Raw genomic sequence first — 23,745 nt, 5'->3', positions numbered from 1 at the left:
GGCCAGAGTAAAGTGGGGTGTTCCAGAGCTCTGCATGCTCCTGCTAAGAGCCTTCTTCCTACCCGCAGCACTCAGTCTTAGTGACATATTTGTATTTTCCCTGTTTCTCTTAGGCTTTGTAAGAAGTTCAAGACTCCTGGGTTATCCATCAATATTCAGATTCTCTTCTTCTAGAAGAATATTTCACACCTTCTCTTTAAACCTCTTTGATGTCTTTCACCATGTTTACATTAATCTGATGGTGTTTTCTTCTCACTTAAGAAAATAGAAGCAATAAGAATAGAGCTTTACCTCTTCCCATCACCTCATCTACCAGTCTATCACATCTGTATCCTTCTTTCTTATTACTATGGCTCTTAAGGCCAGCTTTTGACTTGTATACTAGATTTTATTCCATTTTGCCTTCTTGAGGATATTATTCCGGCAGTCTTTCCTCTATCATGCTCACTCTTCAGGTTACCTCATCCAGTCTAATTTTTATTTTTGACTCAAGCTTTCCTTTGAACTCTAAACTCACACATCCAACCATTCCAGATCTTCATTTGGTATCTCAAAGTTAGTATGTTAAAAAATCAAACTCTTGATTCTCTGCCCTGTCCCAAACCTGTTCCTCCCATAGTCTCCTTCAATGTTGTAGAATTGTAACTTGATCCTCCAGTAACTCAGGCTGAAAAGCTTGGTGTCATTATTGACTCTTCTCATTTTCTCTGACTGTACATCCAGTTCATCAGTAAATCATATCAGTTATACTTCCAAATATATCATAAATCTGACTAATTATCCCTATCTCCTATACTTTGATGCTGCTCCAAGCCATTAGTAACTCTCTGGGATTACTGCAGTGGCCTTTTATGGGTGTCCCTGTTTCTGTCTTTGCCCCTTTCATTCTGTTCTTAGCACACCAATTAAAGGATTCCTTTAATTATATTAGTCAGATCATGCTATTCTACTGCTCAGAACTCTGTCATGGCTTTTCATTTCATTCAGATCAAAGCCCAAATCTTGTATGAACTGGTTCTTTTGCTTTCTTTGCATTTCTGTCTTGCCCTGTTTCATATGCTTCGGTAACACTGGCATCCTTGCTGTTTTTCAAACAGGCCAAGCAGGCACCTTTCCACTTGCTGTTTCCTCTTTCTGCAGTGTTTTTCCTCTGGATAGTAATACAGCTCACTTTCTCATTTCCTTCTGATCTCTCCTTAAATGCCATCCTCTCTGTGAAGCTTTCCTTGTCCATAATATATAAATAATAGACCCCTTTCCCTTTGTTCTGTACTTTCTAGTGCTCTTACTTTTCTTAATTTTTCTATATTGCATATATTGTCAGATATTTGCGTGTTTATTGGTCACCTTCCTCCACTAGAATGTATACTCTGTGAGGGCTCCATGTTTGTTTTATTTATTGCAGTATACCCAGGGCATAGAGTAGTGCCTGGCTTATTAGGTGCTCAATAAATAATGAACAAATGAAGGAATCTTTTTTTTTTTCCTAGAGTATCTTTACTCCTTTCTTACTAGTTAAATAACATGGCCTAGATAAAATACTTTTTCTTGGTAAAAAAAGCAGCAAATTGTTTGTTGTACTTTCTTCTTCACTTTATTATGTGTAAATATTAATGAAATTGTTTTTTTCTTGCTCTTTTTTCTCTTTTGAAATTAAATACTTGGACAATAATTTTATTTTATATTTTGCAATAAGTACAGAAGATTCAAGATGGTTTTTCCCATGTTGGAAAATTGTGCATATAAACTTTGAAATAGATATATTTATTTACATTTGCTTTAGAATACTAAGATAAGTGCTAGTATCAATGATCAACTCATCATATAAAAAGACAAGAATTCCATGAAGTATTGCAAAATAGAGCCAGTTACCAAAAGTTGAAAATACCCAATGGTTTTTGTTGGTTGTTTTTGACAGGTTTTTTTTTTTTTTTTTTTTTTTTTTTACCAGAATAGGTTAAAGAAATTATTAGGAACAAAAAACTTTTTTTGAAATCCAGTAATGGCAATATTGGCACAGTATTTTTTAAAATGGGGAGGAAATATAAAGAGAGATAAAATTCTAAAGGGATGAGATCACAATATATTAATGGACAGAGAAGAAAATGTAGAATGTAGATAAAAGAAAATATAATTGAAAGAAAAATTAACAAGTGAAATGATTATTGGAAGAAGGAAAAGAAAGCAAGAACTCTAGGGGGAATCATTAGTTTTTTATTTTATTAAAAACTTTGTGAAGTTGCTTATTCTCTAAATTCTCTTCTAAAACTGAATTTATCATTTTTGCTGATATTTGCCTCAACTCTACTTATATTTGACTTATATTTATGAAGAAGTACAAGATGGGCCTTTGTTAATCTGCTCTGGCTACAGTGAGAAATGTTATTTCTCTTCATGCTTTTTGATATTTTTGAGTTATATATACAAATATATTCTATTGTAAAAATACTTGTAGATTGTCATTTGTTTATTTTCATGCATAAATCTACTATATGCAAAACCCCCCAAAATGTATCACTACTTGAATTTCCTGTACTATTCCATTTGGGTGGAAAATGAAAACAGTTAATCTGTTGGTTGTTTTTAACTGTGATCAAACCAAATATTAGATTTTAAAATTTATTGGTTTGATTGTTTTAATCATTTTTAATATCATATTATATTTTTTATCTGCTATAGCAAAGTTCTAAGTTCTCCATTTGTATTTTGAAGAGAGCTATATAAAAGTATTCATAGTTGAGTTGTGGTTTTGCATTTCAAAGCTTGAACCATTCATTAATGTGGGAGTTAATGGAAACACTGCCCAGTGGTGGTATGAAGTTTGAGGTATGTTCTTGAGGTTTATTAGAATTTAAAAAAAAAAAAAAAGTCTTAAAAATATATCTCGTATTTTATAGACTTCCTGTAGGTTAAATTCTCTGTTCCTGTAGCAGATCTAAGACAATCCAAAGCACCAATTGTAAATTATTTTTTTCCCAGTAATTTGTCCTATGTTCCAGGAAATCTTTGGGGAACAAATAAAATTTCTTATTTTATGAAGGAAAAGAAAGGAATAACCAGTATTTTTACCTCTTTTGCTGATAAGTATAAGTCCTAATGAAGAGACTCCTTTCTCCTATTACTGATGGCACTGAAACTGGAAGAGTGAAATTTTTAAAATCATCAACTATGAGATCTCTCATCTGGGTTTGAATCCTGGCTCAACAGTGATCTTGGCCAATTGATTTACCTTCTCTGTGCTTCAGTTTCCAATTTGTATGTTGGGAATAATATTTAACTCAGGAATGCTGGGAGGATAAAATGAGATAATCTGTGAAGTGTTTGGAATAGTTCCTGGCAGAGAGTATGTGCTTAATAAATGCTTGCTGTTCTTCTTCTTCTTCTTCTTCTTATTAGTGCTGTTACCTTCACCACAATCATAACTTTTAGTGAGATTATTAGTGCTTTGTGAATGATAAGGGGGAATAAAGAGTAGCCCTCAGAATCAGGGTAGCCTGTTAACAGAAGAAGGCAAAACCTTGGCTAGATTTGTTTAGAACTCAGATGAATATACAGGCAACCCTTGTTTGCAAAGTTACAATGTGCGTGAACTTCTGTTACCATAGTTTAGTTAAATAATACCAGTGCCCTGACAACATGGTTAAAGTTTCAGTTACCACAGTGTATTAACTATGAGTCATTGCACAAAGTACAAACTTCACTGCTGACCTATTCAGTCCACAAATCACTGTGTAAATACATGATCAGTGATCTATTATGTCACTTATTTTCATTTCTGCTGATTATTGGTCACTGCACATTTATTACTCAGTTCATTCACAAACAGCAAAGCATGTAGTTGTATTGCCTCCTTGTCTCCCAGTGATAAAACCACAACATTTTACAAAAATCGATATGGAGTGTGAACCATATTGAAAAAGCCTGATTAATATAAAAAACAGGGTAAAATCACTCCAACACCTTTTAGTTTAAATTGTATTAGATAGAAATCCGCTTATGGTTGAAATGGAATGTTTTCTTCTACTCTGAATTGAAGAGTCTAATAAAAAATCCCAATCAGTTTTGCTGGCATTTATGCTAAAGCATTGAGGTTAGTTGTAACATTGGAAAAAAAAAAAAAAAAAAAAAAGAAGGTAATTACAAGGAGACTGGAGATCATGTAATTTTTTAGCTGAGTTTTGGAAGAAACGATATAAAGCATGTAACCGAAAACGTTCAAGCACCATGGCAAGAAGTGACAGTTAGTAATATAAGTGTAGTATGGCAGAAGCTTTTATTGCACTCTACAGATTTTGCAGGATTTGAGTACAACATAAATGGAATTATAGAAGAAATAGCTGACTCTGGGAATGTTGATACTGCTACCGGTTAGTGGACTATGGATATGCAGCCAGAAGATGAACTTAACAAAAATAAGGAAAGTGGTCATGATGAGAAGGATGACCGTCCCAGAGGAAGTGATACCAGTAAAGGCTTTATGCTAAAGGAGATCTTGGAGATGTTTCACAATGTTGAAAGCACTAAAGATAAAATATTAGAAGCTGATCCAAACTTTGAAAGAAGTACGATTTGCCAAGGCATAGAAAAGATGCCTGTTCCTTATTTTCAATTATGTGAAAAATAGAAGGCAAGCACTGTTCAAACTACTCTTGATCAAAAGTTTTTTCAAATAACTAAAATGCTTGCATTTTTAGTGTTTCTAAGTGCTTTCACTTTCAGTATACCAAATAAATAATAGTTTTATAATTTTATTCATTTCTCTATATACTTATAAAAAACAATAATAGCTTCTAAAAATGTTTTAACACATTTTTTAAAAAAATCACAGAACAATTATAGTTTTTCCCATTGTTAAGACTGCTTTGCACAGTTTCAGCTTGTACTGCCATTTTTATAGTTCCACACTCCCGTGCATAGTGAGGACTGCTTGTATATCTTTCTCTATTGGATTCCTTTGGTAGGCAGAACACAATCCCAGCAACTCTTTTATACGAGACTTTTCCAACCAATGCTCCTTTTATTTTAGCCTCTTTGGGGTGAGGCTGGCAGGGATTCCAATTTTCATGAAATTGTTTAGTTTTTTTAGTGTTTTTCCATATTTTCTGAAAAATTATGACGGAGTTATACCTTTTCTTTTTTACGGTTCTGTTTATATCCTTTTATCTTGTCACTTTTCCATTTCTAATAATAAAAATTGAATCTGGTAAGAGACGGTGTTCTTTAACTGATGATTGGTCAGATATTTTCCTTCTTTCCTTTTCTCCTTCGTAGTCTTGATGCAAAGTCTTAATGGAGGTATGTAGGAACCTTGTACTTTGATGAACTAAAGGGAAAAAGTAAAATATTTTAAAGTTTCCTATTGTGGGACTTCAAATATAACATCTTTATTTTTCTCACATCCTTTTTCATTCAATTGAGTCTAAAGCTATGATAGAGAATTGAGTTTTTGGTGTTTGTTGTGGATGCTGACTTTGTTTTAAAAGCTTTTGAAGCTCTGTTTTGAGTAAAAACTCACTAAGTATTATTTTCTTAATGATAACGTTAATTATAATAATTTATAGTTTGGTAACATCTTTCTAGTTTACAGTGCCTTTCGTCATGATTTTTTCATTTCAAACCTTACCCTAAAAGTGAACAAGCAAATAGGTAATATTTGCATTTCAGAAATATGGAAAGTGACACTGAAGTTTGTGACTTGCAGGGAATTTATAGTCTTTTCTGCTGATAGCTTAGAGAGGTGTCAGTAACAGAAAGACCATGGGGTTTTAGAGTCATAGACATGGGCTTGAATCCCAGCCCTATAATTTAATAACTGTGTTTCTTTGGACATATAAGTTCAGGTTTCTGGAAACTAGTTTTTTCATCTGTTATATGAGGGTTGTATTGAAATGTAAATGTAATACTATAGTAGGGTCTAGTTTAAGTTAAGGTCTAGTTTAAGTTAAGACATTCAATAAACTGTAGCTGCTATTATTATTAATATCATCGTCTCTTTCTCAGGAGATTTAATTTTAAATTTTGGGTCAGGTTGGCTATTGATTATATTATAAAATAGTATATTAATAAATAATGTTGGATGTGTCTTCTCTGTCCTTTGTTAACCTTTTGTACTTGTAGCTACCATAGAATGTACCATATTGGTTTATAGTTGCCTGTTTACTTATTTTCCTCCCCTGTTATGCTGTGAATGCCTTGAGAAAATATGCACAATAGCAATTTGCTTTCTACTTTATTTATAGAATTAATAAGAGAAGGTTGAATGCTTTGAACTCCCTAATGAAACACTTAATATTTGCATTAGGTGTTTGTGGTACTAATAATATCTATCTAATTCCTGACATATTTTTCCTAATAGATCTTGCTGTCTCTATAGGAAGCCTATTGTGCTTTAATGAAGTATAATTTTGTAAATGACTAAATACAGCTTGATAGAAAAATATATTTAATTTTAGTGCTGTGTTAAACCTCTCCTGTTTCCTAGATGGGGAAGCAGAAGCCCACAGGGGTTAGATGCTTTCTTGAAGGTCAAACTGCTGGTTGGTGGTAGGATTTTTAATATATAAGACTGGAAAAGAGCAGTGCATCAGAGATCACCAAAACAAGGTGATACATGTTGCCTTTTAGGGAAAATGTGAACCTCCAAAGTTCCTTTTTTTGTATTAGAGTTTAGTATAGGAATATTAGCCCAATGAAATGTAAAATTTTATCCATTTTACCATTTACCTGTAGATGCTTGACAAACAAAATAATGGAAAACTTGAATTTGCAAAAAGATCAAAGAGAAAGGTAGGGTGGATGCATACCATATCGTTAGCGTTGGTTCCTATGGAGCTGAGATTGGAGAGAGAATGGAGAAAGTATTTAGGTTTCCTTTATATACTCTGGTATTCTTTAAGTTCTTAAAATGAACATTAAATAATTTTGTAATTTAAAAAAACTGTAACATAGAAAATTGTTCTTAGAAAACACCCATGTGTGATGCAAGCTGATGCAAAGTATGTAGGGGAATGTGAGACAAGTCTTCTGCCCTCAGTGACCTGGCTTCCTGATTGGAGAGACCAAATTTTATAACTGAAAAAGAATTAAATCTTTTATTCTTGCTTAGCAAGAATTTAAAGCAATAATAGAATAAATACTCCAGTGAATTGCATGATTAATTACCATTTTATTTTTTACAGACAGTGTTTGTTATAGGAGTTCATAGGAGAGATATCATAGTGGTGTATAATCATATTAAAATTGTGAATAATAGAGCTTAAGTATTTCTGTCTTAGTAGATTATATTTTGTTCAGTGGCATAATAATATGTTTGAAAAGTTATTCTCAGAACTTATCCATTTTGTCTTTTCTGTACTTGATCATATTGGGATGTCAAAAGGGATCCTTGAGCAAGGCATCCTCAAGCACTCATGGGAAGTGTATATTGTTTTGCCACTTACTAAGCTCGTTTTTGGATAAGACTTATTTTGCTCCAAAAGCTATGCTGTTGGAAAGGTAAACTTTGGAAAACAGCAAGAATCAAATAAGTATTGACTGGTCAGCTGCACTATTTTGAAATTTAAAAAATCTTATCATGTTTAATTTAGTTACATTCCTTACCCCATCTATAAAATGCTTCAAGGCATATTCTTAAATTTGGGAAAGCTGCAATAAAAATATTAGTAAGTGTGGGTGTGCATTTGTTGGCAGGACACTTTGGAAAGTTCCCATTGCCCTTCAAGTTACAAGGATTATTTAATAGCAATATAAATTTTGGTAAATTGTTTAACTTCTCCAGACTTAAAACTTTTCTCACCCATAAAGGAGAGCTAATAATACATACACTAACAAATGTAAAAGATTAGAACTTTAGAGATTGTGAAAGTCCTTATAACTAAAGTGGAAGTGTTGATGAGATTCCTAAAGCTTTTCTAGCATCAGGAAGCACAGAGTAGAGTAAATAGTAATAGTATGTAGTATGTTGGATAATACTGTCACTAATATACATATAGCATATTTAATAGTGAGGTTCATATAAATTGTTTTTTCAAATGAGGATATACATTAAATTGTTACTCAGTTCATATGACTATTGATAGGGTAATAGGTAGCTTTCTGTTAATCTGGCTTATTATAAAGAGAGAAGTACAATGTGTTGTTCTTATTTTCAGAAACCTTTTTGATTTAACTAGGGTAGTTGCTCTTGACCTTATATTTGGCATAGCTAAGGCAAATAAAATCTCAGTTCTATCTAGTAACTAATCTGTATCTCACTACCATCACTACTGTATTTTCTTTCAGTTAACAATTTGTGGCCATTTATGGTAGTTTATGATCATTGGCAATCTTTCACATTTAAAATGGAGATCTGGGAATTTAGATAATTTATGTCTATGCAATTTTATTATGTATCTAAATGAATTCTAATTTGTGATGTTTCTAGAAACAAACTAAAGCTACTGTAAGTACAGAGCTCGTATTGTATAGTTATTATGAAAAGGCTTTTTGCTCACTGGGCTTCTACTTCTATATATTCTTGATACCTTATTTCTTCTTTTTGTTTTTTGTTTTTTTTTCCAATATTTTCAGATGTTTTGGAATGTTATTAAGCCCAGGTCGAAACGTGAAGAACAGTGACATGCATTTACTGGATATGGTAATGATAATCTTAAGCACCTTAACCAAATGTAGATGATAGTTATTTTATATTTTTAAAATATTTTATATTTAAAAATTTTGTCATATTGTCAAAATTGTTTCTAACTTTCAGCTGTAATACTTATAATTCAATTTGGAAACTCTAACTTAAAATTACTTGTGAGGGACAGTTTTGGTAAATTTCCACCAAGAAATCATATGCAAGTTGAAAGCAAATAAAAGTAAAGTGTTATGATAATGCCCATCTATTCATCTGTTTGGCTTCTTAGGAAGATGTCTTTTCTTTGAGCCAAAAACACTAAGTACATGATTATAGCAAGCATCTCCAGAGTGAATACGGTGCCTTTCTTTTATTTTAATGCACTGTTATTAATTTGAGTACTGTGAGGAATGCTTTTGTTTTCTTTATAGCATTTCCCTTTCTGAATTTTTCCATCTTGATTACCTGTCTTTGGCAAAGTATAGTTGTTGTAGAAGTAGTATTTATTTAAGGAATGCCCTTAAAGGTTAATGTACATTCAGGAGTTGGTATTTGATGTAAAATTAGTGAGCCATATTAACTTTTAAGCAGAAATACCTTCTAACATTGCAGTTAAAGAAAACATTTACTTTGTGATTTGGAAGTGTTATAGGGAATAGTCAAGTTGGAGTAAGTAAAAAGTTCCTCACTTAGTGTATTAGTTAGGGTTCTCTAGGGAAACAGAATCAACAAGAGATATCTGTAAATATAAGATTTTATAAAAGTGTCTCAAGCAACTGTGAGGATGCAAAGTCCAAATTCTGTAGGACAGGCAGCGAACTGGCAACTCCGATGAAGGTGTTCGATGAGCTCCTCAGGCAGCAAACTGGCTAGCTGAAGGAGAAAAGTCCTCTCTCTCTCTTCCTTAAAAGTCTTGAACTGATTGGATTAAATCCAGCTGATTGAATTCTCTCATTGCGGAGACACGCCCTTTGTTGATGTAATCGGTCACAGGTGCAGTTAATTGATGATTTAATAAACCAGCCTTCTGGTTTATTAACCAGCCACAAATGTCCTTGCAGTAACGGTTAGGACAGTGCTTGCTTGACCAGACACCTGGACACCATCACTTGGCCAAGATAACACATAAACCTAACCATCACACTTAGTTAACTGAAATTTTTAGATTTAATAATAAGCACCACATGTTTTCTTCCTTTCAGTTGTGTTTCACAAATGTCAGCTAATTATCACCCAAGATGTCAACATTTTCTTTGAATTACCTCATAGTAACATCACACTGATTTTCTAGTGGTACTTGAATGGTTCATTCAGCCTTTTGGATACCTGTTGTGTGCCAAGCAGTGAATGAGGTGCTGGGGTTACAGATATGAATAAAACATGGCTCTTACTATCTATGGGTTCATAGTTTAAGGAGGGAAACAGCCCTTTAAGTATGCAACTACAACAATGGGTTAAGTGCTCTCATAGAGTTAGTTCAGTGAGCCGGGGAAGTGGAGAGGAGGTACTGCCTGAATAGGTCAGGTAAGGATGACCAGTTACATTGAATGTGGAAACATAAATTAGCTATTTGTCCACCTCTGTTCCATCTGTCTCTATGATAACTTTAAAGAGTGTGGTTTTTTACCTAAGGCAAGCCATAGCATTTTGGAGTCCTGAAAATTCCATGAAAAGGTAGTTCAGGAACATTGAGGCATTAAAAACTTGCAAGATCCTAGGTTCTGATTAATTGTGGACCTTCAGAGTTTAAAAGATTAAGATGACTAGTTGGAGATTTTTTCATAAAACCTAAGTTCAAATCATAGAATTACAAATGTGGCATGAACTTCTGAGACCTCCTGGTTTTGTTTGTCTTACTTGCAGGGCAGTCGTCCACCTTTAGGGGTCCATTATCAAAATCGACAGGCTTATCATCATTAACACTCCTAGAAAGATAAGCAAAAGTTTACCTGTACAAAAAATAGTCAGACAAGTGGGGGGACTTGTATTTTCAATTATCAACACTAGTGTTTGTGTTACCCAGTACTTGAAATCTGCATGATACCTTAATACATGATGTTGAGCCTTGGCTAGACTACCTCTGATAAAAAGGAACTTATCGTCTTATAATCGAGCCTATGAGACAGTTCTAGTTATAATAAAGTTCTTTTTTTATAATTACATGAAATCATATTCTTTGTATCTTTGCCTAATTTGTTTCATTTCTGCCCTCTAGAGCACTCCACTTTATGCTTCCTCCACCGTATGACATGCCCAAATATCATGTGAACACTGTGAAAACAAGTTTCACCTTCTTAAATTCAATTATTCTGACAAACTTTGACACCACATACATTTAGTTTAACTTTAGAATTTGTGAGACAGAATTGTGAGACTTTTAACAATTTTTAACCAAAGTTGACTTTTATTCTCTGTGAATATTTTCTAATAAACAAGGTAAATTCAGATTTATCTATGTTTGATAATCTGCAAATCTAGTTGAAATATAAGATCATAATGAAAGAGGTCATATTTATAAATGAAGGTATATGTTTCAGTCGAATAGCCCAATTATATGTATATGATTTATGTATTATTTTATATGTATGTGTATCTATAAATAATATCATGTAAAAATAAAATTAGTTAGGTTTTTTGGGGTACATGTAACAGAGACTCAATTTTTTTTTCAGTAATGGTAATATTTTGGTGAGGATATTTATAGTGTAGGAATAAGGAAATGAGAATTTTAGACACACAACCATTGATACATAGGAAAAACCTAACAGGAGCCAAGAGGAGTAGAAAACTCAATAGAGCAAGGTTTCATGGAACTGGAACACAATTTAAAATCCAAGGATGTCTTAGAGATGCCTCAGGAAGTTTGTGGATCTTTATAATTAACCATTTAAAGACACTAGACTAATAGCTGGATTTTTTTTTTTTTTTACATTTTAATTTTAAATTGTAATCCAATACACTTGCATGTGTGTATTTGTAAAAAAAAAAGAGTTAAAAGTTTCATAAACAATTCTTGATCCTCACATGTGTGATGAGCTCTATTTCCTATTCTACTTGATTAAAAACAAAAGTCTGACCATTATCCACTAAATTGATTTTATGATCCACAAATGGGTCAAAAATTATTGTTTGAAAAGCATTACACTCTCAGGTCCATTTTGTTTTGTTTTCACTGTTGGATACTCACAGGTACAGAGCATGGCTCTCAGTATTTGCTATCCTCAAAATTAATTGCTTAATGGATTAGCACCATGAGCCAGCCTGCCTCCCTCCCTCCCTTCCCTCTCCCTCCATTCCTCCCTCCCTCCCCTCTCCCTCCCTTCCTCCCTCCCTCCCCTCTCCCTCCCTTCCTCCCTTCCTTCCCCCATTCCTCTCCCTCCCTTCCTTCCCCCCTTCCCCTCCCTCCCTCCCTCTCTTCCTTCCCCCTCCCTCCCTCCCCCCTCCTTCAATCCATTCTTCCTTCCTTCCTTCCTTCCTTTCCTTTTTCTCTGTCATCTCCTCTTTCTTGTACCATTTGGCTGCTTTGCCCTCCACTTTGCATCCTCAACCTTAGAGCTTTTGCTTGCTCATTACTTTACAGTAGTTCACTCTGTGTTTCTCTAGCATCTATCGGATGGCCTTTCATCTTGTGTCCCCTCTGAAAACTGCCATATTCTCTTTGTCTGTATTTCCTGGTTTATTTTCCTAAGAAGATGGCATTTGGTGGTTCCAGCATAGTCTGGTTTGGGCAGAGGTTTTTGTTGTCATGCCCCTCAGCCATGGAGGCATAGGAGTCTGGGAGAACTCTTCAGCAAAGACTGCAGAAGGGGCTGGGGGCATGCCAAATCATGTGATAGAAATGTCTAGTTCAACAGCAAAAATATCAGACTTGATGAGAAGAAACTTTTATTGAGTGTATTTGATAGATATGACACTACTACTGGGGTCATGTGTTATGAGGACTACTGAGAAATTAAAACATGGTGGTTTGAGTTAGGCTATTTTGGTTACAAGAAACATAGATTCACTTAGAACACCTTAAAGACAAAAGAGGTTTATTGATCTTCATGTACTTGTACCCAAACCTGCAAAGTGGGTTCTGCTACCTGGTCTGTTCCCTTCTGCCTCACCAACCCCTGCGATAAGCTTACTGTTTCTCAGAGCCTCTTTTTTGCTTAGGTGCTTGCCTTCTTCATGCCTCCATATAGATACTGTGTTTGCCCTGGATCTCACTCTCTACCTCTGGTGCTCAGACTCTCTTTTTCTGCCCCTCTCTGCTCTCTTTTTGTACCCCTCTCTCTTCCCTTCTTTGCCACTCTTTCTCTCCCCCCTGCCTCTCTTTATTCCTCTCTTTTTCTCTTCCCTTCTCTCCCTTTCCTTAATTTCACCCTCCCTGTCCCTTTTTTCCCTCTCTGCTTTGTCCCTCTGCCTCCCTTTGCCCACTGTCTCTGCCTTCTTGCCCTCATTTCTCTGTCTTTCACTCTGTGCTTCTCTTTCCTTCCCTTCTTCCCTCCCTCCCTTCCTCCCTGCCTTCTAGTCTCTGCCTGGTTTACTGTCTTTAAGGACTTTTAATGTTTGTTTTCTGTATTTCTTCCTTAACACTTGGCAATTTTCCTACCAATATGCTTTTCTATTCTTTAGATATTCTTTAGATATTTTCCCCTACTTTGTATTTCTGTTTTAAGTTCATTTTATGTTTTATGTTTGGCCTATCATGGCCTGACTTGGCCTGACTTCTCATAAAAGCCTTCAACTTCAGCTTCCACTGCTAACTACCCACTTTCCCTGGTATTTGTTAATTGAAAGAGATAATTTGATTGGTCTAGTTCATCTTTTTGGATTCAAGCACAACACAAGTTCTGATCCAGGAATGGATTGGGTTCCCTTGGGTCAGGTGCCCATTCCTGTTCTGAGTGGAGGTCCAGTAGTGGGTAGAGTGAGGGAATGGGGTGTATGTATGTGTGTGAAAATGGGGGCAGGAGGGAAGAGAGAGAGAGAATATGAACATTTAAGTGTGTTGGGTTGCTGAGGGTTGTTTTCTTTACAAATGGCCTTGGGTCAGTAGGCAGTATACTTGATGTCTGGAATAGAGAGTCCTTACACTCAGGCTACACAGTCTGGCTGTGAAATATCAGGGAAAGATTATCATAGAAAAATATACATAGTAATTACCAAATAACTAGTTCAGTTTTATAAGGATTCAGAGAAGTGTTTGTGGGGAAAAATTTTTTTTTCTTTGTTTTAGTCTGACCCTTTTAGCAGTAACTATTTATAATAGGCAATTGGTACAGAAACTGGAAAGTATTATAGATAATATGCTTTTGCATATGAACATATTTGTGTCTTGTATGATATTCTCCCATGGGACATACTCCCTTCCCCTGCCATACCCATGCACACATGTATACAACCTATATGTGGTCCTGCTCTCACTTTTAGGAGTTGCTGACTTCTTCAGTGAGAGTAAAGAACTGACTTCATAAAAGTCTTACAGACTGGAGATGAAGAAGGGAAGAAAGGAGGAATAAATATAAAAGTAGAGTGAGAGAATTAATACATTTGGGTGTTGCTTACAAACTGACACTAGTCTCCTAAGACTGTTTTGTGATTGTAAGAAAGTATACAAATTTGATATCTAGATAATAGAAAAGTATTATCTTTCAAGGTATTAACTGGAATAAAGTAAATTAATATGTTAAGAATATATTAAAAATTAGAACATTAGAAGAAAAATACTAACTTATTTTTTTCCTGTGAGTACCTGTTAATTCAATTTAACTGTCTTCAGTGAGATCCATGTCATAGTTCTAATAGAAACCAAGTGAATCCTTATATGTGTAGGTATATGAGATTTTGATAACTGCCATAAGATCAATAGAATTTCAAAACAATATGTTTTTATGATTCAGCATGTGTGGGTATGCCTCCTTTTATGGAAGAGATTTGTGTCTCTATATAGATAACTGTGTTTGCAGAAAGATGTGGGAAAATTTCATATTTGAGAAATGCTTTTGTAGAGTGAAAAGAAACTTACACAGAAAATAAATTTCCGGTTTGATTGTAAATCCAAATTTTAATTAATTGGGCTGCTTAAAGAAGGATATGCCTATAGTTTAAAATAGCGATTTTCTTTATGTATATATTCTTAGTGATTTCTGTTTGAACTTTTATAGGAATCCATGGGAAAGAGTCATGATGGGAGAGCTTACGTTATCACTGGCACATGGAACCCTAATGCACCAATATTTCTGGCACTTAATGAAGAAACCCCAAAAGGTGAAATTTTCTTAAAAAATACCTTATTGTTTGCTTTAAATTTTACATTATGAGCAATGATGTTGTTTAATCATGTTTTTAAAAAATTCCGATACTCATTTTAAATGTCAGTATTCTTAATACTTCATACTTCATGCTTCAATGGGGGAAAATCTCCATTATTCAAAAGAATCCCCCAATAGGTATGTGAATTAATTTATTAGATCATAAAGAGAGCATTTGGGCTTTGTTTTTCATATGTCACTCTAGAGTTGTTTTATTTAGGAGGAGGATGAAGGAGGAATATGAAAGAGAATGATGAAAACAAAAAAAATTATGAAATTTTACATATTTTTGATTGCTATTTTAATTTACCTTTTTCCCTCATGTTATAGATTACTTATATTTTTTCATTTATTATTTGTTAGTTCAAGTATTTTGAACTTTGGGATGTTAGTAGTATTTTTTTTCTGAATTTGTATATATTAAAGATTTCATTTGTGACAAACTTTTTTTCCCTAGTTGTTTACTTTTTCATTTTGTTTAACATGTCTAGTATTGGGCAGAAGTTATAAATGTTAGACACATTTGTCTTTTCCCAATTTTGGTGTTTTTATTCCTACTTTATCCAAATATCTGTTAATTGCCTACATTATTTTGCCTTTAAACTAAAATTTAAAGTTTTACCTGATAAGTTATGGTTGCACTCTAAGTGCTTTACTGTCATTCAACCAATGATTTATATTGTGAAAATAATGGCTCAGTTTGTTTTATCTTTAGTCTTACATTATATAGTTTATATTCACAGAAGACTTTTTGTTAAAGGCAGGAAGCTTTGGTGAATGCTGATATAGAAATATGATATGTCAATGAAAAGTATTAAACTGATAATTATTCTCAAATTTCCTTAAAGATAATACTCACCAGTTCTGTAAGTTCCATGTATTTGACCACACATTAAGCTGTTTCAACATGAGGGCTAAAAATAAAGAAAAATGTGATAATTATATAAAATTTAGCTTTTTATATATTAGGAATAAATAATTTTTACACCTGCAGTTTTTTATTTTTGGAGAGAGGCTTGCAAATAACTAGCCATTTTTCTTATAATCATTCAGAAAGAAAATGCAAAAATGAGAAAAATAAGCCAGTTAATAATTTTGAAGACTACAATGTAAGAATTTCAAACATCATTATAAAAGAAATTTTATCTGTTGTTAAAATGTAATAATACATAGTTCAGTTTCATTTTACATTTTAATAAACATTTGATCCTCAAATAAAAGTGTATTTTAAAATTTATTTGTTCTGTTAAAATAAATTTTATATACTATATTACAGTAATATTCTGATCCAAGATATAATGTGTTTTAAATTTAAAATCATCTCAGATGTCACACAAAAATGTTGACCTGATTCTTAAAATTTTCAAAGTGTCCTTGAAATTGTAAATTACTCAGGGGATTCATAAATTAAATAAAATTTGATTTTTATGGAAGAAGTTGAGGGCATGAGAGGTGAAATGTCTTATGTCTTTCTGCTGCAACAAGCTTGTCTTACCCAGTTGTGTATGTTTTGAATTATTCTCTTGCTCCTCAACATTACTTTCCTTACATTTTAAGGTCCTCTAGGTGAAGTACAAATCTACAGAATGTTAATTTCTCTTGAATTTGAAGGTTTAATGCCTTTTATTTAGTAAGAATGTAATAACATTTTTGTTAACTTTTATGAAATTGATAGTATAGTTGATGAAAATGGATGGTGTATAAAGTTTCTAAAAGAATGAAGGTTTCTTCTAGTGGCAGGCTTAGTTATTTGATTTAACATAAATAACAATACTGAACAAAATAAATAAAATATATTTTTAAAAGCAATAAAGAAATGACAAAATGGTATGGAATAACAATACACAAATTAAAAAATCCCAGTGAATCTCATGCAAGGCAAATAAAATAAAATTAAATCCGTACTTTGACACCATCATAGTGAAGCTGAGAAAATCAGTAGTCTAGAAGAGTCTAGATTCAAATTAAAGTAAGGCTGTAACCAAGAAAATATTTTAAATAACTGAAATTTTGACAGTTAACACTATACTGTTGTCTAAAAGCACCTGCCAAGACACTAGTATATACAGGAAAAGTGGACAAAATTATTTCATTGGAGCTTTGGTCAATGATATTCTTGAGGGTAAATATGAACTGTGGACAATGAGGGTATTGGTAAATATCCAGGAATTTTCTATCAAGCATACACTTTCTTAAATTGGTAACGTTTTACCTATACAATTTCAACATAGTGAAGGCTGAGTATCTCTTATGATCTGACAATTCTTGCCATCTAACTCATCAAGCAAATAAAAATTTTAGCATCTTTTTTTATAAGATGAAGGAGCAAATCTTTGTGATTTTTCCAGAGGACCTCTAGAAGATCTGAAAGATAGTTTTAGTGTAAGAAACACCCTGAAAATTTCATTTTATTTATTTATTTATTTTTATTAAGGATTTGATTTGGGGAAGGAAAAAAAGTTGTCTTGTGTTTGGACACTTGATTAAGAGAATCATGGCTGCTTGAGAAATGTACCTGAAATACTGGGCTATAAAATCAAAGTGACAACAGCATTTTTAAAAATATAGAAGGTAACATGATTTTAAAAACCGTATTTCTTTCATAAGTGAAGAAACTTTGTTTTCTTAAATAATCAGTAATAAAGCCAGTGTAAAGCACTGAAAATTATTCTGGTAAGGAACTGCTCTCTAGGCAATTTATATAGAAAATAAAGAATAACCCTTCATATTGCAGATGAAGACATTAATTGGTAAACCCAGGAAGTAATGAATCCATCAAAATTCAGCAAACTTTGAGCTAAAATTTTATTTATTTATTTTTGTCATGATCTTTTTTTTTATTGTGAACTTTAACATATATACATAACAGTGATAACTTTCAAAGTATGATTTCACAAGTTGTTAGAGAGCAAATTTCAAAGAATGTCATGGGTCACAGTTCCACAACTTCAGCCATTTCCATTATTGTAAAATATAACATACATACAGAGAGGTGTCAACTCTCGACGTACATGAGCTAAAATTTTAACACAAAAATTTCATAACTTCTTGTCAGACTTAAGTATAATAAACTAAGGCTGATAAGATTCATTTTCCAGTTTTTGTCCTTCATTATGTTCTTCCCATATTTTGGAACATACTAATGCTTTAGGACAGGTCTTAGGCAGTCTGTAAGGTCAAAACTAATTTCATCTTACTATTAAGATATATATTTACATGCAATATGTTCGTCATTGCTATCTTCAAACAAATCAAAAGATGGATTTTTAAAGATGTCTCAGTTTCAATTTTCAATGTGCTAAATATTGATTGTTATAACCCACATAAACAAAAGCTCTTATGGTCCTCAATAAGTCCTAAGAGTATAAAGGTTTCTGGAGACTAGAAAGTTTGAGAACTACTTTTTTTAGGACAAAACTACTCTTTTTCCTTGGAAAACTGAAACTTGAAACTGAATTGTGAAGACACAATTATATTTCTGTCACTGTTGCCCCTAGTATATTCTCAACCACTAATTTTAGTTGTGACTTTCAACCAAAGCAACTAACTTCTGTTTGAAGAGAAAATTAGGGGAAGGTAATTGACAACTGTCTATTATACCCGTCATTTTAGTAGACTAGGAAAGCTCATAATAGTGTTCACAGCCACACTTATTTATTCTTATGTGACAAGAATGAACGTGTTCACTGACATGACCTAAAACTATAGCCTCCCTGTAGAATATAAAAATAAGAAGCAAAATTATATAAATTTTAAAATTAATCTCAGTAATCAATAATCCAGTCTTGTATCTTAAAAATTATCTAGGTATCCAATGATTATCCATTGATTAACTCAACTTAATATTAATCCAAGGTTTTAAGTTATCTTTAGATATTGAAAATTATCTTCATTGTGATATGCTATAAATCCTATTAAAATAAAATTTGTTAGAGTAATAATTCAATCTAGTTCAACACAGATTTACATTTCTTATAAGCTTATATGCTTATTAGATCATTAAATTTGAATAAGTTTAGGAAAAACAAACCTAAGTAGAGTAAAATGTGAACTTATATTCAACACTGATAAATCAGAGAAAAGACATGGGAGTATTTTTTTTTTTTTAATTTTATTGTGGTAACATATATATAACATGAAATTTCCCATTTTACTTACTTTCAAGTATACAATTCGGTGGCGTTAATTACATTCACAATGTTGTACTATTTTTCATCACCCTAAACAGAAACTCTGTACCCATGATGCATTTGTTCCCCGTTCCACCCACTCCCCTCCTCACTCCTGGTAACCTATAATCTACTTTCTGTCTCTGAATTTGCATATTCTTGGCATTTTATTTAAGTGAAATATATTTATCCTTTTGTTCCTGGCTTATTTCATCCAACATGATATCTTCAAGGTTCATCAGTGTTGTAGCATATATCAAAACATTTCTTTTTAGGCTGAATAATATTCCATTGTATGTATATACCTTATTTTATTCATTCATCAGTTCATGGACACTTGGTGGTTCTTCCACCTTTTGGCTGTTGTGGATAATGCTTCTATGAACATTGGTGTACAAATATCTATTTGAGTCCTTGCTTTCAATTCTTTTGGGTATATACCTAGAAGTGGAATTGCCGAGTCATATGATAATTCTATACTTAATTTTCTGAGGAGCTGCCAAACTGTTTTCCATAGTGGCTGGATCATTTTACATCCCGACCAACAACATACAAGGGTTTCTGTGTCTCCACATCCTTACCAACATTTGTTATTTTGTTTTATTTTTTAAAATAATAATAACAATTCTAGAGGGGTGGGGTGGTATCTCATTGTTGTTGTGATTTGAATTCCTAAATGGCTAATGTTGTTAAGCGTCATTTACGTGCTTGCTGATCATTTGTATATCTTCTTTGTAGAAATATCTTCAAACTGTATGAGTTAAATTGTTTAGGAAATAGAGTTCCTGCACCAACTAAACATCTCTTCCGTTGGTCTCACATGGAATTTGAAGTTTTAAAACACAGTTTCATTTACCCTTTGCCCATTTTTTAAAACCTTTTTTTAAATTCAATTTTATTGAGATATATTCACATACCATACAGTCATCCAAAGTGTACAATCAATTGTTCACATTACCATCATATAGTTATGCATTCATCACCCCAATCTATTTTTTGAACATTTTCCTTGCACCAGAAAAAGTAAAAATAAGAATAAAAAATAAAAGTAAAAAAAAACACCCAAATCACTCCCTACCTCCCCCCCTATTTTTCATTTAGTTTTGTCCCCATTTTTCTACTCCTCCATCCATACACTGGATACAGGTGTGTGGCTTTCACAATCCACACACTCACCCCTTGTAAGCTGCATTGCTACACAATCATCTTTAAGAGTCAAGGCTACTAGGTTGCAGTTTGATAGTTTCAAGTATTTACTTCTATGTACTCCAGTACATTAAAACCTAAAAAGAGTTATCCATGTAGTACATAAGAATGCCTGCCAGAGTGATCTCACGACTTCATTTGCATTCTCTCAGCCACTGAAACTTTATTTTGTTTCATTTGGCATCGCCCTTTTGGTCAAGAAGATGTTCTCAATCCCACGATGTTGGGTCCAGATTCATCCCCAGGAATCATATTCTTCTTTGCCAGGGAGATTTACACTGCTGGGAGTCAGATCCCACATAGCGGGGAGGGCAGTGAGTTCACCTGCTGAGTTGGCTTAGCTAGAGAGTGAGGCCACATCTGAGCAACAAAGAGGACTCAGGGGGAGACTCTTAGGCACAATTATAAGCAGGTTTAGCCTCTCCTTTGCAGTAATGAGCTTTATAAGGGCAAGTACTGAGATACAGGGCTTGGTACACCAAACCACCAGTTCTCAATGTTTGTGAGAACATCAGCAGCAATCCAGGTGAGGAAGCCCAACACCTCTGTGTTTTCCCCCAGCTTCTCAGGGGGAGCCTGCATATATATTTTTTTATTCTCCATCCAAGTAACTTTGGAATGTGTCGCTATTTCACACTAACCTATGCAAACCTACCAGGTCTCACTTCCTGTTAAAAGTTCCATGTAATTATGGTATTTGAGCAAACTGAGTTAAATTGTTTAGGAAATAGAGATCCTGCACCAACGAAACATCTCTTCCCTTAGTCTCACATGGAATTTGAAGTTTTAAAACACAGTATCATTTACACTTTGTCCTGATTTGCCCTAGTCCTAACTACATCTGCTTCATTCATATCTCTAATTGAAGTATGGACTCTTTTTCAGCTTTTGAAACAATTGCTATATGTGCTAATACTAGCATTCATATCTGCTGAGTTCTAGCTCTGAGTTTCAGGTGTCACACAGATACCCAGAGTTCCAGGGACTGATCAGGTTATACACAAAGGGATCAGCGTCTTGGAGTCTGGAGATAGTCATTACAATTCAGGAATAGATGTGACTACTGTAAGAACTTACAATCTAGGGACCATTACAAGAAGCGTTCCCCTGATAAGCTGTGCTTTAATTCAGTTCTGAGTTTATACATTGTAGTTAGTCCATATTGGTGAGGCATTATAGTATTTGCCTTTGTTTCTGGTGTAGTTCACTCAAAATATCCGTTCACCTCATTGTGTGTCTCACAGCTTCACTCCTTGCAGTTACTCAATATTCCATCATATGCACACACAACAGTTCACCATTCTGTTCCTCAGTTGATATACCCTTAGACCACCTCTATTTGGGTTGTTTGTCTTTTTGTTGTTGAGTTGTAGAAATTCTTTATATATTCTGGATATTATAGCCCTGTCAGCTATAAGGTTTCCAAATATTTTCTCCCATTCTGTTGGTTGTCTTTTCATTTTCTTGATAATGTTTTTTCACTTTTTTGATGATGTCCTTTGATGTACAAAAGTATTTAATATTGATGAAGTCCAGGTTATCTGTTTTTTTCTGTTGTTGCTTGTGTTTTTGGCATAAGATCTAAGAATCTATTGCCTAATACAACATCCTGAAGATATTACCCATGGATGTATTTTTAATCAAAATTATTAAACTAGTCTTGTTTGCCAACAATTTACCTTAATTATGTGAATATATATTCTTAAAATATTTCTGAATCAAATTCTGTATGATTTTTTTTAAGTCCAGTACATTTAAAGTATTGGAAATCCAATTTTCTTATTTTGAGGAATTTTTAGAATGTTAGATTTTTATAACTGGTTATTTATTCCTATAAGCCAGTCAGAAGAGTGCTCCATTATTTTAGGAGACTTTTATCTAATTTATCATTACCTTCTGGAGACAGAAAAGCATTGTAAACTCAATGAGTGATAAAGACCTTTCTGAATTTCGAACACAGACATACCAACATAGAGTTTATATAGCTTCAGTTCTATAATTTTAGCCACAGGTCAAAAGACACAAGAGATGCAGAAACTGTCTGTTGCCGATATCAAAGAGCTGATCTCCTTCACCATGGACATGCAATTCTTAAATGTTTTGCGCTCAAAATAAACAAACAAAAAGACTGACAAACCAGATGCTCTATTATCTCTCACCCAACAGTGAATAGATCTCTATAATCCATTGTCAGAGATTACCAAATGATCAGACTGTAAAACCAAATTCTTAATTATTGCTGCCACCAATAGGGAATAATTTATCATCTGTAAGCAAACTAAAAACAAAAATAAAACACAAAATGGTAGAGAGGAGAATTAAAATTAGGTAAATAAGGAGTCAGCAAAGTCAAAATTCTATTGACACTTGGAACTTAACTCTAGGAGCCAAGAAAAGATGTGTGTGTATGCTTAAGCAGCTCATTAGACACACTTGTCTAGCAACTTTGTTTACCTGGCTTTGTCAGATAAATATTGTTGGACATCTTGCTGGGACCTCCAATTCTCTTAAGGTATAATTTTAAAAGAGAATATGATCATGACTCTCTGTCATTCAAAGATGAAATATAGTTGTGTTGAAGATTTTATTTAACTCATTAATTAATGAGGGAACCAGTAAGATGTTACTACATATTTAAAGGAGAATTCAAAGTACCACAATTGTAATCAGGAAAGGAATGCCGAAATGAATTTAGAAATAAATGTAAAGCTGGCAAAACTGGTTGATAACCAAAAAGTAATAATTAGTTGCACTCTACTGGAAACAACTTGCATTTCTATGGACAGAGGAATCATTGGCACTACTATCAATTTTCTGTAGTATACAGAGTTGTGAAATAACTCAAAGACAATGAAAGACACTGTAGCATTAGATCATATGGAAAGCTGCACTGGTCAAGAGACCCACTAGGATTTTGAGGAGCCAGCTTCAAAGTCTTTCACATTTTTTTCCTCTACAGTTTAAGTATAATTTGTTCTTGATGAAAGAAAAGCGGTCATTACTTTCATGGATCATGGTTTGATCCTGGTCTAGCATGCAAAGAAACATTTTTTTTAAAAGATCAGACCATACTAAACAAGGTATGATTAAGTACAAATAGGGTATCAGCCCCCTACCCTCAATAATTATTTAGTAAAAGAAAAACAAGCCACTTTGCATTTCTTTTTTCATGGAAAACTCTGAAAACCTTTAATAATAGTGCACTTGCTTGCATTTTTATGTTATAATTATTACTGCGAAAAAGAAAGTGCTTGATAGGTTTTATCTTAGAAATGCTTACAACTTTCTGACGTGGCATTAAAAAAAAAAAAAAAAAAAAAGACAGGTACCATTATTTTAATATTCCAGAAAAGGAAACTTAGTTGTAGTAAAACAAACCAATTTAACCAAGGCAAATATTGTCATCCTGTCAGAGCTAAAAATAGAATTCAGGTGCTTGCTGCCATTCTCTTAT

At 33.4% G+C, this 23,745-nt stretch overlaps 1 protein-coding gene across 6 annotated transcripts in view; it reads left to right on the top strand.

Moving 5' to 3' along the window:
* Positions 1-23,745, top strand: part of RABGAP1L (RAB GTPase activating protein 1 like) — an 891,828-nt gene that overhangs the window by 135,456 nt on the left and 732,627 nt on the right. For 5 of the 6 annotated variants that reach the window (XM_037825297.1, XM_037825298.1, XM_037825300.1 and 2 more), the window contains exons 8-9: positions 8,569-8,635; positions 14,770-14,872. In XM_037825297.1, coding sequence (XP_037681225.1) covers positions 8,569-8,635; positions 14,770-14,872 — 170 coding nt within the window. The remainder of the gene's footprint in view (positions 1-8,568; positions 8,636-14,769; positions 14,873-23,745) is intronic. The other variant, XM_037825302.1, reaches the window with a different exon arrangement.

The sequence above is a fragment of the Choloepus didactylus genome, chromosome 2 (genome assembly GCF_015220235.1).
Source record: "Choloepus didactylus isolate mChoDid1 chromosome 2, mChoDid1.pri, whole genome shotgun sequence".
NCBI lineage: Eukaryota > Metazoa > Chordata > Mammalia > Pilosa > Megalonychidae > Choloepus > Choloepus didactylus.
Note: the sequence above shows the minus strand (reverse complement) of the source record. Positions and strands in the feature narration are given on the sequence as shown.